Consider the following 14,353-nt stretch of genomic DNA (forward strand, 5'->3'; position numbering starts at 1 on the left):
TTTGGAGTCCATTGTTTCAATAGCTTGGTAGCAAGAGTGTCTCTCCCTAAAATATCTTCCTTCCTACCATGATGACTATACGGTGGTGGTGCATTATCAAGATCTTGGGAAGCTGAGGCTGGAGGATTGTGAATTGATGGCCACTCTGATCCACATAGTGAGTCCCATTAGGAAGCAAAAGCAGGTGGGTCTCTGTGGGTTTGAGGCCAGCCTGAGTGGCATAGTAAGACCTTGTCTTAAAACAACAAACTTAACAACTGAAATAATAAGCATTTATGCCAGCCCTGGTATTTGATAGGCTGAAGCGGGGGAAAGGCAAGTTCTGAGTCTGCCTGGGATAGAGAGGACATTACAGATCAGACTGGGAAATTTAGTGAGACTGAGTCTTACAATATAAAGTAAAAAAGCATGGTGGAGGTATAGCCCAGTGGTGAGACATTTGCCTGGTTTGTGAGAGCGACATTCAAACCCCCCAGTACCACTAAATAATTAAATAAATAAAACCATACACATTTGTTACCTTACTTGGTTTCTTTTTCTCTCGTTTGGTCTTTGGCAGTTATCACAGCCTGTGGCTCCAGTTTGCCCCACGAGTCAGATCCAGAACCAATCCTCAATAAGCCAATTAAATGTAGGGAGCAGATCATGGAGATTCATTCAGTATTTGTTGGCACGCTGGGGGGAGGGGCAAAGAGATCCAGTGAACCCCCTAAGTCTATCTTTTGAGTCCTGAGGTGAGATGAAAGTTGAAGTAGAGGACCAGGATTTGTACATGTAAGCAGACCCAATCAAGGTGTGGCCCCGCCCCCTCCAAACTGCCACCATCTGTGCTTCAGTCTCACGTGTGTAAGGGGTTCTGACAAGTTAGGACTTTGCGAAATCTCTTATTGGGAGATAAATTCCAGCTCTAGCTGGTGCCCTTTTCTTTTCCCAGCATGAAATCCCTGGGGGAAAATCCCATTTCTTTGTGTCCACTGTTTCAATAGTCCAATAGTCAAATTGAGAGATAAGGATTCCTCTTTAAAACATCTTCATTTCTGCCAGGCCTGTTGTTACAGAGTCCCAAACACAGCCTAGTCTCACTCACCTACAACTCAGTGTAAAGCCAAGGATAACTTTGAACTCCTGATCTTCCTGTCTCTACCTTCCAAGTGCTGGGATCATAGATGTCACCATGCCCAGTCCTTACAGCCGTTCTCTTGATATCAGTTATTTTTTTTTTTTTTTGCCACAGTTGAAATGTTCTTTTTACACCCCCCACACACACACACAAAGCCATTCTTAATGTTGCAGGCTGGAGAGCCTGGGAATTTTCAAGCCATCATATCCTACTTCTTTATGGTTTGGCAGTGCCCTTATCAGTTTGCATCTCACCTCTCATATTTTAGTCTAAGCAAGAATCAGAATGAGATGGTGTTTTCAACATTTTGCTTAGAAATCTCCCCTGCTATGCTGCAGGGCACATCGGACACATCCGCTTTGCACATTGTCACAGGTGGCAGTGCTGCTACATTTCCTGTCACTATATATCAAGGATCTCCTTGCCCTGAGATCCAATGATAAGTTCTTCACTTCCTTTTAGCCTTGACTATTAGCCCTGCCAAAGGCCATCAGATGTTTACTGACAGTATCTTTAAGGCTATCTTAGACAGGATCCTTAGGTAGTCTCCATGACATTTGAACTCTGGTACCCACTCCCCTTTATAGTCCCTCACCTTGAGTACATGTAGGGACTGTGACTTGTTTCTGACCAAAAGTATAGGAAAAATGATAGAAAATGTACATGATCACATATACATGATGGCATTTGTCTTGATCTGTATTAGGGGTTAAATATCTAAAAGCCTCCTTCACTGTTCTGATAAAAGGAAAATCTGCTTGTGCAGAGGCTGTCTGGGTCTTCTCTTATGCCTCCATTGAGCCAGACCTAACAGAGGCCTATGTGTCAAAAAAACTGAGGTTAAGCCAGGAATGGTGGCACATACCTTTGATCCTAGCAGGTGGGAAGCCAAAGCAGATCTCTGTAAATTCAAGGCCAGTCTGTTCTACACAGTGAGACCCTGTGTTGAAACAGCTGGGCAGTGGTGCCACATGCTTTTAATCCCAGCACTCAGGAGGCAGAGGCAGGCAAATCTCTGTGAGTTCGAGGCCAGCCTGGTCTACAAAGCTACACAAAGAAATCCTGTCTCAAAATAAATAAATAAATAAATAAATAAATAAATAAACCCAAAACCAAAAAATGAAAACAAACAAACCAAAATAAAATGAGTCTATGTCTATAAGCTAAGGATGGCTTTCAGCCAGTAGCCAACAGGAAGAAAAATTCTCAGTCCTAGTGCCATGGGTGATTGAATTCTACCCATTAAAGTGGATCATTCCCCAGAGGAACCTCAGAGAAGACCATAGTCCCACTCAATGCCTTCAATGAACCCCTGTGAGACCCTAAGCAGAGCATCCTCCAGAAACAACGAGGTCATAAATGTGTGCTGTAGTTTGCTTGTTTGTTTTGTTGTAGCGGTGAGTTTTCTTTTGGGAATGTTGAGATAGGGTAGTCCTGGCTGTCCTGGAAGTCGCTTTGTAGACCTGGCTTCAAACACACAGAGATCCACTTCCCTCTGTTTTACAAGAGCTTGGATTAAAAGTGTAAACCATAGCTGGGCATAGTGGCACACACCTTTAATCACAGCACTATAAAGGCAGAGGTAGATAGATCTCTGAGTTTGAGGCCAGCCTGGTCTATATAGTGAAGTTCCAGGTCAGCCAAGGCTACAACAGAGAAACCCTGTCTCAAAAAACAAACAAACAAAAAACCAAACACACAAAGCACAGTAAAAACAAAAATGTGTACCATCATACCCAGCTCTGTGTGTGTGTGTGTGTGTTGACTGCAAGTATGTCTGCGCACCATGTCTGTACCCAGTGCCTGCAGAACTGAAGTTACATATGATTGTGAATCACAATCTGGGTCCTCTGGAGTCTCTCAGAGTTGTAACCAAGAGTTCAGGAGAGGCTTTAGCTGTAAGAAAACTTGAAATGGATGCTAGGAAGGTGGCTCACTGGGTAAAGTGCTCATTGAGAACATGAAGACCAGAATTCAGCTCCACTAGGCAGGCATAGTGGCCAGCATGTGACCCCAGAAACAATTTAGCTAGCTAGACTAGCTGAGTCAGCAAAGGTTAGGTTCAGAGGAGAGATGCTGTCTCAAAATGTGACCTCCACATGCACATATGTGAACATGCAGATATACATGCACACCACCACACACATACATGTGCCAAAGGAAGCAAGGAAGGGAGGGAGGAAAGGGAGGGAGGGAGAGAGGGAGGGAGAGAGGGAGGGGGAGAAAAAGGAAGGGAGGGAGAGAGGGAGGGAAGGAGGGAGGGAGGGGAGAAGAAGGAAGGAAGGGAGGAAGAGAGGGAGGGAGAGAGGAAGGGAGAGAGGGAGGGGGAGAAGAAGGAAGGAAGGAAGGGAGGGAGAAAGAAATAGAGAGAGGGGGAGGGAGAAAGGAAGGAAGGAAGGAAGGAAAGTTACAGAGTCTGGGGAAATTTGGGAGCTTAAGTTAGGATCTCCAGCACCTATGTAAAAACCTGGGACCAATATAAAATCACTTGGTACTGCAGTTTACATTTGTCACCCCAGTCCTGGCAGTCCAACAGAGACAGTGGGATCCCTGAAGCTAACTGACCATCCACATTACCTAAATTGATAAGCTCTGTCTGAAAAACAAGGTAAAGTGGAGTATGATCCAGGAAGACATCCAATATCAACTTGTGACCTCTAATTTAACATGCACATGTGTGCATGAGTACCTACGCAAATATATGCATATACCCACATGAATAGGTCCACTTACCACACACCGAAAGGGGGTGGAGGAAGAGAAAACTGACCAGTGGAACTTTCCAATGGTGTGCGTGAGTCACCCACACTCCCATAAGTGACTCCAGCAAACCCATGAATTCTGAAGCTAGACTTGACAGAATCTTTCCTTGATGTGTTGCTTCCTTCTCTACATGGAGTAAATAGACATTTATGTTTTGCCTTACTAGAAAAGTTGCCAGGTGTGTTAGTACACTCCTTCAATCTCAGCACTGGAGAAGCAGAGACAGGTGGATCTGAGTTTGAGGTGGGGGGGTGAGGGGGATGGTGGGGGGATGGTGGCAGGGTGGGAGGGGGGGGAAGTCGAGTACAGGAAGCTCTTGGGCCTGTGGTGGTATCTCTTAGGGAGACACAGCATTGTTCCTGCCAGCACCACTGCCTGGCTCAGGGATTTTATTGAGTACAGAAGATGGTGATAAAAGAAAGGCCTCTGGGTCACTACAGAAAGGACCTGACTTTATTTGCAGCAGGTTGTGTAGATTCAAGTCTAAGGGCAATTTCAAAAACAGTGTGTGTGTGTATGGGGGGGGGGATGGCTCAGCTATCAAAGTGTTCCCTGTACAAGAGTGAGAGTGTGAGGTTGGATCTCAACAAACCCAGGTAAATGCCAATGGGGTATGGTGATTCCAGCCCAACAGAGGAACCCAAGAGCAAGCTGGTTAACAAGACAGACCACACTGGCAAGCTCTGGGTTTTCGTAAGAGATCCTGCCTCAAAGTTAGGGCAGAAGAGCAATGAAAGAGGACCTTAACTTTAACATCAGCCCTCCACATGCATGCACACATGTGTGCAAGTACACCAACACACATGCACCCACACACATGCAAAAACAAGCCCACTGCACACACAAGGAAATGGAAAAAAAAAAAACAGTGCAGGGTTGTGAGAGGCGGTTCAGAGCAAGCTGATAGGAAGTGGAGGTGTATGTTATATAATAGGCTGCCTTTTTGGCACTAGAGAAATTGTTTAAAAAAAAAAAACTGAAGAATTCTCCTGGAATCTGAAGGATTTCAAACATTGACTTAGTGGATAGTTACTTCAAAGTAGTCTCAGTCTGGTGGCTGAGCATCAGCTTGTGCAGAACTTTACATTCCGGGCTATTGTGGAAAAATAAAAACTTAAACCTATAATTAGTGGAGCTTCATAACTAGGTGTGCTCAAGGAGTCAGAGTCCCCAAAGGGCCTAGGTACACAAGGTCGCCCGAGGGAGTGATAACAAAGGCTTCAAAAACTCGTGGCTTCAAATGCCATTCACTAGAAAGCAAGGAATGACAAGGAGCCCTGGAGAGTATGGGGAGGATGCAGCATGCTGAAACACATACTGTAAAATCTGCTTCCAATAAAAAATAAAGGACAGGTAAGCAATAAATATGCCTAAGGAGCCGGAGCAAAATCATGTTTGATTGGGGTGAGGGTGCAAAAAGCTCTGGTTGTTTCCTTTGTACAAACAGCAGTAACTGCTTTCTTGGTTCAAGTATTGTTCTATGGCAATGTTATTGAGCGGTCACAATAATTCCGAAAGGCACCTACAATATCTGTAGGATGAAACAGGCCACTCTAACCTGAACCCAACTTTGTCTGATATGGATCAAGTTCTTAGCCAGAAAGTGCAGCGGTCTGTCGATTTGTTCCCATTCCATACCTATCATCGTATTGCCTTTCATGAAACTGCATGAGGAACAGAACACCCCAGGGAATCCCACTTGGATTAATTTGCTCCATTTCAAACACTAAGATAACACTGTGTCCGGCAGATGGCGACCCAGAGCACAGCCAACAGCAGGCGCAGAAGAAGGCTCCGAAACTACATACCCACAATGCTGTGCGGAGAATCAAGGTCCCGCACTTCTGTTTGGCTATCTAAGCGGTGCCTGTGCTCACTCCTGAGGGAATGTGTGTACTGAAGTCGTATAGGTTCTCTTCCTGTCTTCAGAGCGCAAAGTTAGATATTTTTATTCCTTTTCCTGTCTTCAGAGCGCAAAGTTTAGATGTTTTTATTCCGTATCCCGTCTTTAGTTGGAGAGTTGCACGACTAAAACTAGGCTGCCTTTTGCTGGCCTCACTTACCCTAGCCTAATGTGAGGACCCTTGACCTCTGACCCAAAATGGCAGCGCCCAGTGCGTAACTCTTGCTGCTCGAAGGCGAACTAAGACTGAAAATCCCGCATCATGTCGAAGCTAAGCCGGGTCTCTCGGGCCCTTAGGAAGCCCGAGGCTGGCGGCGTGGTCCGGGCTATCGTGCGAGCAGGCCAAGCTATGCCTGGACCCCCGCTAGGTCCCATCTTGGGGCAGGTGTAGTGGTGCCTGGAACCCGGCCTGGGGGACACGGGAGGGTGGTAGCCGATAGGTGGGAACGTGCTCTGGAGCCGGGAAGTCTCGCTTATAAACGTGGCTCCGCTGTTCACCCCTGCCGGCTTTATTTATGTCTCTGTATTACTTACGTAGCCTCTTTTGACCTCAGCTTCTCTGACCCTTTCCCACTTGGCTAGTAGCTGATTAAGCGGGACCTTGCGGACGAATCGTCCGGACAAGAAGCTGTACTTGAATCTGGGTAGAAGAAATATAGGAACACAGGGAAATGAAGACGAAGGAGGGAAGGGGCTCCTGGGTGGTAGAAACCTTTTAACTCCTACACTTAACTTTATGCTTTACAAATAGCGAGGTGTCTCTATCAACCAGTTCTGCAAAGAGTTCAACGAGAAGACAAAGGACATTAAAGAAGGCATTCCCCTGCCCACAAAGATTTTTGTGAAGGTGCAGTCTTATTCTTCTATAGTCTTCTTTGGCGCTTAAAACTAGTTGACCATGGTTGCTTCTCTGTCCTTTACCTGGTTGTCACCCTCCACTTTTCTTATTTACACAGTGAAGCCTAGACCATAATTTCTCTGAACTCTCTTAGTCCTGCCATATTTTGGTTCATATCTTTCATCTCACTGGGGCTTCCAGAGTAGAGCTGGAAGCCCCATAGTGAGATGTGCACTATGGTTTTGTGGTGTTGAAGACACCACAGGAAGGCAAGTTGATTTGAGAAGGAAAGGGACCTGACTAGAAAACTAAGAAATTCTCAAAATCTTTCTTTTTCTTTCAAGCCTGACAGGACATTTGAGCTCAAGATTGGGCAACCCACTATTTCCTACTTCTTGAAGGCAGCAGCTGGGATTGAGAAGGGGGCCCGGCAAACAGGTGAGGACCAGAGTGAATGCCTGAGATTCTGATGTGTCCAGGAAAAAAGTAGTGATACCTGGAGCAGTACTTGTTTCTTCTTCCCAGGGAAAGAAGTAGCCGGCCTGGTGAGTTTGAAGCACATATATGAGATTGCCCGTGTCAAAGCTAAGGACGATGCTTTCGCCATACAAGATGTGCCCCTGTCTTCTGTTGTCCGTTCTATTATTGGCTCTGCGAGGTCCCTGGGCATCCGTGTGGTGAAGGAGTGAGTATCCTGAGTGGTGTTGTGGAAAGGAAAGCTCTTATTTGGGAATAAGGTCAGAGGGCCTATTACAGTGAAATAGTCAGGTTTAAAAAAGTTTATAGCATATATTATACATAATAAGTTTCATTTTGACATTTTCATACATGTAGAGTTTTTGTTTGGGTTGTTTGTTTCAGACATGGCTTCTCTGTGTGGCCCTGGCTGTCTAAGAAATGGCTCTGTAGACCAGACTGGCCTAGAACTCAGAAGTCTACCTCTGCTTCCAAGTGCAGAGTTAAAGGCGTGTGCCATGACTGCCTAGCTACATGTAGAGTTTTTAAGTCAAAGGACCTGAGATTCTAGCAAAAGAATATGGGTGGAAGCCTCATGTATTCATTTGAAATGTGCTTCATAAGCATCTGTTATGTGCTAGATGTGGTTCTGGACACTGGATATAACCAGGAATGAGCCATAGTGTTTGGCCACTCTGGAGAAATGTATAGTCCTAAGGTGGAGGCAGATCCAGACATAGAGACTTAGACTGACATGTGGTCAGTGTTCTAAAAGTCAGTGGATGTCATGAGAGCAAAGAGGTGATTTCCTGCTTTTACCTGGTGTCAATGAGGACTCATTCAGGGAGGTGACATCAGAACAGCCTAGGAAAAGGAGGGTAAGAGAGCAAGTGTCCCAAAAAGTGGGAGAATTGCAGTGAACACTGAGAGGTAAGTGGCTGAAGTATAGGAGTCTTCTCTAGAGGCAGAGTGGGACATGGTTTGAAGCAGGGCGCAGTTGGGGTCCCACATTCAGACCTAAGACCAACAACTGCCCCAGTCAGCTGGCTTTGGATGACCTCAGGAATTGTTTCCTTGAAGTAACTTGTCAAGTGGAAGAGCATTTGACCTAGACCATATCAGAGACTGGAACAGGGGCAGTCATCACAGGCCTCTCGCTGCGGATGTCATACTCCACAGCAAGGCTGGTATTGGCTAATCCTCAGTGAGTCAGTGTAGGGCACAGATGGCCTGGATGTTTCTTTGGGTCCTTATTTTAGGGGGCACAGAGGGAAGTGTCTACATACAAGCCTGTGACTCCCTCATGTGAAGTGTTTGTGGCTCAAAGGAAGGCCTAGTAAATATCAACGGTAGAGTAGAGGCCACAGGTTAAGTAGGCCCTTAAGATGGGAATGGGAAGGTGGAGTATGTGGTTATCTCAGACATCTCACTATATGGTTTCAGGTAGTGGAAACGAGCAGAGGTATGGAAGTTGGGAAGTCCAGGAGGGAAAAGGGGAAGGGCAGCTGGGGTCTGTGCCAGGACCCACCACTCACTAACCATCTTTGTCCACCTGTAGCCTCAGTGCAGAAGAACTGGCAGCTTTCCAAAAGGAACGAGCCGTGGTTTTGGCCGCTCAGAAAGAGGCAGATTTGGCAGAAGCTGCCAAGAAGTGACCCTAGCCTTCCATACTCTGGGATTGAAAGAAGAAGCTGAGAAGGGGTCCTGCCAAGAAAGCTGAACCAAAGGAGAGGAAGGGACTTCATGGCAACACGATTTACAGTTCCCTGACTTCATATATTTCTATACAGACAGCTGTGCCAAGCTTGAATAAACATCCTTTGTCACCCACTTTCAACTTCCCTCTTGAGAACCCCTCTGGGGAGTAATACTGACGATCATCAGCCTTCACAGGCCTTCACTGGCAAGTGAACAGGAGTCTTAATGCTGCTGCTTGTGTGAGCATAGGCTCAGCCAAGCAGATTACCAAAGCTTGGTACTTTATAAAGAAAAGAAATCTGTTTGTCTTCTCATTCATGGTGCTGGTGTCTGGCAAGGGCTCTCTTGGCTATGTCACAGCATGGTTTAGTGGAAACAGTCACATGCATAGGGCATCTGTGAGAGGTAACCTCACTTGAAACAGTTTCTTCCTTAAAGCCAACAATAAGGAAGGTGGGATTCCTCAGCACCTTCCACTAGACTCCACTTAAAAAAAAAAAAATAGATCTATTAAGCCAGACAGTGGTGGTACATGCCTTTAATACCAGCACTCTAGGCTAGCCTGGTCTACAGAGTAAGTTCTAGGATAGCTAGGACTGTTACACAGAGAAACCCTGTCTTGAAAGACAAGCAAAAATCAACAACAACAAAAAATAGATCTATTCATTTTCTTTGTATTTATTCATTTGTCTTTTTCCAAAGCAGGGTTTTTCTGTGTAGCCTTGGCTGTCTTGGAACTCACTCTGTAGACCAGACTGGCCCCAAACTCACATAGATCCACCTGTCTCTGCCTCCCAGGTGCTGGGATTAAAGGCATGTACCACCACTGCCCAGCTCATTTTATGTGTGATTGTTTTGCTAGTATGTATGTATGTGCACCATGTACATGCTTGGTGTCTTAGGGTTTCTATTGCTGTGAAAAGACACCATGACTATGGCAACTCCTATAAAGGAAAATATCGGGTGGCTGGCTTCAGTTTCAGAGGTTCAGTCCATTATAATCATGGCACGGAACATGGAAGTGTGTGGGGAGATGTGGTAGCTATAGCTGAGAGTACTCCAACTTGCAGGCAACACAAAGTCAACTGAAACAAACACTGGGTGGTGTCCCGAACATAGGAAACCTCAAAGCACACCTCCATAGTGACACACTTCCCTCCAACAAGGCCGTATCCACTCAAAGCCATACCTCCCAATAGCACCACTCCCTGTGAGATAAGATGAATTGCATTCAAACTAAGACACTTGCTGTCTTTCAGAAGAGATAATGTATCGAGGTAAAATAAGGATCAGGATAAACAAATAGGCCGAATAGATGTTTATTCAGGGAGAAATAACTTACAACCTAGACAGATGAACACCAGGAAATTCAACCCGATCCTCTCCTGTCCGAGTCACGCCAGAAAGAGAGCGCCTTTCCTGGCCCCCTCCGAACTCCTTCCAGAGGTCACTCCGCCCATGGCTCCACCCCCAATGGGCGTGGTCAGTGCCACAAAACTATCTCACTACAATAATGGATCCCCTGGAACTGGGATTATGGGTAGTTGTGAACAATTATGAGGATTCTGGGATTGAACTAAACAAGTGCTCTTAATTGTTTGATTTTTTGAAATAGAGTTTCACTTTACAGCTCTAGCTAGCCTCAAGCTCATAAAGATCCACCTGCCTCTGCCTCTAGAGTGCTGGGACTAAAGGCATGGCCACCACACTGGGAACCAAGCCTCCAAGCCCTGAAGCTCTGCAGAACATGTCGTAACATTCAGGTTCTGAGTTCAGACAAGAAGTGGAGTTGTCAGTCAGTGGTGGTGCAATTACTCCCAGCACTTGGGAAGCAGGAGGATCTCTGTGAGTTTGAGGCCAGTCTGGTCTACAGAGTGAGTTTCAGTGCAGCCAGGATTACACAGAGAAATCCTGTCTCAGGAAAGAGGCCAGGGAGAAATCCTGCATTCAGGGTTGAAAAGATGTAGTTTCATGGTAGAGCAGTTGCTTATTCAAAGCCCAAGTTCTCAGTAGCACAGAACAAGAAGATTAATGTGTTCTTTCCCTCAGGGATGAGAGAAGATAGAGTTGATGATGTCCACAGACACAGAGGCTTGGGCACATTGCCTGTCTTCCCTTAGTTTATCCTTTGGGAGAGATCAGGTCACAGGGAGGCTTAGATCTAGATACAGGGGCAACTTCAGGCCCCCCTACTGGGTGCATGTATTTGTTTTGAAACTGGATCCATTATGTAGTCTTGGCTATGCACACCAGGCTGGCCTTAAACCCAAAGGTCTGCCTGCCTCTACCTGCTCAGTGCTGAGGTTAAGATTTGTACCACCACACCCACCACCTTACTAGGGTTGGCTGTTTGCCTTTTTTTTTTTTTTTTTGAGAGTACTTGATTAATTTTTGTAATCAAACCCACGTACAAATGGAAAAAATTAAGTTCAACATTTCTAGACAAATATGGCTGTTAATTTATGTATAATGCCAACTCAACATGGTAAATTGGGATACTTTTTTCCCCAAAATTGACAGCACAGCTAGTTTCAAAAAATTTAAATTATATATGTATATATATATGTATATGTATATATATTTATATTTATATAAAAAGACCAATAATAGCAGTATGTTATGCATCAATAGCAGCAACAGCTTTTCCAAGTTCTGTAGTCATTTGAACAAAATTGTAGAGACATCCAGCACACTCCTTAAAAAAAAAAATCCCAGAAAACAGCACAGTTCTGTTACTCTTGTGGTACCTGGCACCATTTGTGTTTTTTTGTTTTTTGTTTTTATTTTTTTAATTAGCTTCTCAATCATCATCTGGAAAGAAAACATTCTGAGCATCGTCATTAAAAACAGTTCTGATAAAGCACAGTCACTACTATGTATCATAAAGCAGGTACAAGTTATTTCACATTCACAGAGATCTGATACAGTACTGTCCTATCTCTATAATACTAGAGGATACAATTTGAAAGGCATTATTTGAGACTTGAGTCTACTTTTCCAGCAGAGGGCCCACGGGTTGGTGTGACACAGATCTGTAAAGAAACACGCTCTTAGATAGGATTTCCTTTCATTGGTGGCACACTTCTAGGCTGTTTGCTTTTTTTAAAGATTGCTGAGTTTTTTTATGCTGCTGGGAATGAAACCCAGGGCATAAAGACAAAGCAAGAGCTGGACAACTGAGTTCTGTAGTGAGATATTCACTTTGTCCACACCTGTGGCACAGACCACGCCCATTGGGGGTGGGGACAGGGGCAGACATTACCTGGGGGAACTAAGTCAGAGGAAGGGGCTCCTAGAGCTCTCTTGCTTGCAGCACGGGGACAGAAGAACATCCGGATGCATCCTTGGGACCAGGAATCTGCTGGTGTTTATCTGTCTCTGTTGTAAGTTATTTTTCCCTGAACAAACATTTATTAGGCCTATTTGTTTCTCCTGGTCCTTATTAAATTCAGGTTCTCACGAGTTTCTGAGTCTGTGCTAGGTCAGAGGGTAACTGAATATGAATCAGCCTCAGACATACATGAGAAGTGAAGTTTCAGTACACCTACCTGAGAAGTCCCTGGGAAAGCCTTGGCCTCATTTTGTCATTCTTCAGACCATCAGGGGTTCTCTCAGAAGACAGGCAGAATTGGCAGGGGAGGTGAAATTTGCATTTGCCATGTGTTATATGCTGGACACTGTACTTTGTTTGCCAGCATACTGAACATTCAATTTAGCGAATTTATCACATAAAATTAATAATTAAACATTGCTTACAATATTATAATCAATACTGTATTTTATTACATGCATAATCTATTATAAACATCTTTATATATTCTATTAATTTTTTCTTTAATTGTTGAGATGATAATATAATCACATTATTTCTGCCCTATTTCCCTCCCTCCAAACCCTTTCATATACCCCACCTTGCTCTTTTTCACATTCATGGACTATTTTTACATAAAATGTTATTATATGTATATATGTGTACATATATTCCTAAATGTAACTTGTTCAGTTTGTATAATGTTACTTGTATGTTTTCAGGGATGACCACGGGTATTGGATAACTAATGTGCTCTTTGCTGGAAAAGACGTCTCCCACTCTCAGCATTCCTCAGTTGCCTTTGATTCTTTGTGTAAGGCTTGGGCCTCATAGGCTTCCCCTCATCCATTTTGGTATGTCTATTGTGTCATCTTTGTTCTGCTCATGTTTAGGCAGTCATGTTGGCAATACTATGGATGTACTAGAAGACACAATCTCACAGTAAACTTTCTGATCCTCTAGCTGTTAGAATATTTTCAATCCCTCTTCTGAAATGTTCCCTGTGCCTTAGGTTGGGCATGTTTGGTAGATGTAGCAATTGGGACTGGACTCCAAAACTCTGCGTTTTGGTTGGCTGTGGTTTTCTGTGTTGGTTTATCTGTGTTGCAAAGGGAAGTTTCCCTGTTGGTGGTAAGGGCTACACTTATCTGTGGGTATAAGGACAAATGCTTAGATTGTTGTTAGGGATTACACTGGTTTAGCAAAGAAATGGCTGTAAGTTCTACTCTAACTTCCATAACTTCACTAGCCCTGAGTAGTTGGCTAAGTTTCCAGTACCAGCTATTGTTTCCCTTTTGTTGAGTAGTCTTAAGTCCAACTAAGAGCTATTGGTTACCACCAATATGTGTACCTCTATTGTGCCCTTAGACCTTGCTGGTCATTGATGTTATTCATAGGTGCCATATCTGGGTAGGACTTGAGTTCTGATTTCAGCACCCACATAATTTGTGAATCAAGCTAGGCATCTAGCACATGTCTGTAACCCTAGCTCAGAGAATGGGGACAGACACAAGAGGACTTCTGGCTTCCAGCCTTAGCAAGAAGGTTTAAGAGCCCCAGGTTTAATAGAGGCCTGCCTCTAGTAAGAGTGAAGAATGACAGAGGAGAAAACATGACACCCTCACCGGAACTTCATGTGTGCAGTCCTGTGTACCCAACTTCATATGGGCATACATATACATTCAAAATTCATACATTTAAGAAAGGTGGGGGAGATTGGAGAGATGACTTAGTGGATGAAGCACTGGCTGCTCTTCCAAAGATCCTAAGTTCAATTCCCATCATCCATGGCAGCTTACAACAATCTAACATTGTAGTCCCATGAGATCTGATGCCCCCTTCTGGTGTGCAGATGTACATGCAGACAAAATACTCATATACATAAAATATATAAGTCAATAATTTTATCTTTCAAGACAGGGTTTCTCTATGTAACAGCTATGGCTGTCCCGGAACTTGCTTTGTAGAACAGGCTGGCCTAGAACTCACAGAGATCTGCCTGTCTCTACCTCCTGAGTGCTGGGATTAAAGGAGCGCATAACCACCTTCTGGCAAGTAAATACATTTTAAAAAATAAGATAGAGATTGAAGAAGACATCCAGTGTTGACCTCTAGTCTCTATATGCACTAACACACACATGCACACACGCAACATACACAAGTATGTATGCATACACACCAGAGAGAGTTGGGAGGAGAGAGGAAGAGGGAGGGAGAGAGAGAAGGAAAGGAAAAAAGGGAAAAGAAAGTACTGGGATTAAAGTG

At 44.4% G+C, this 14,353-nt stretch overlaps 1 protein-coding gene across 1 annotated transcript; it reads left to right on the plus strand.

Moving 5' to 3' along the window:
- The first annotated feature begins 5,955 nt into the window (after window positions 1–5,955).
- On the plus strand, window positions 5,956–9,079 carry Mrpl11 (mitochondrial ribosomal protein L11). Its single transcript, XM_051193608.1, has 5 exons — window positions 5,956–6,171; window positions 6,538–6,633; window positions 6,969–7,062; window positions 7,150–7,309; window positions 8,639–9,079. The coding sequence occupies exons 1-5, from the start codon at window positions 6,049–6,051 to the stop codon at window positions 8,733–8,735; spliced, it is 570 nt and encodes a 189-aa protein (XP_051049565.1). The 5' UTR covers window positions 5,956–6,048; the 3' UTR covers window positions 8,736–9,079.
- The last annotated feature ends 5,274 nt before the right edge of the window (window positions 9,080–14,353 follow it).

This window comes from Phodopus roborovskii, unplaced genomic scaffold (assembly GCF_943737965.1).
Source record: "Phodopus roborovskii unplaced genomic scaffold, PHOROB, whole genome shotgun sequence".
In the NCBI taxonomy this organism is placed as follows: domain Eukaryota; kingdom Metazoa; phylum Chordata; class Mammalia; order Rodentia; family Cricetidae; genus Phodopus; species Phodopus roborovskii.

What these genes read in the sequence shown, in the direction of transcription:
- Mrpl11 (XM_051193608.1), top strand. Translation starts at nt 6,049, where the DNA reads ATGTCGAAGCTAAGCCGGGTCTCTCGGGCCCTTAGGAAGCCCGAGGCT. An exon ending in TAGGTCCCATCTTGGGGCAG is followed by an intron (nt 6,172 to 6,537) that starts GTGTAGTGGTGC and finishes CTTTACAAATAG; the next exon opens with CGAGGTGTCTCTATCAACCA. An exon ending in GAAGGGGGCCCGGCAAACAG is followed by an intron (nt 7,063 to 7,149) that starts GTGAGGACCAGA and finishes TCTTCTTCCCAG; the next exon opens with GGAAAGAAGTAGCCGGCCTG.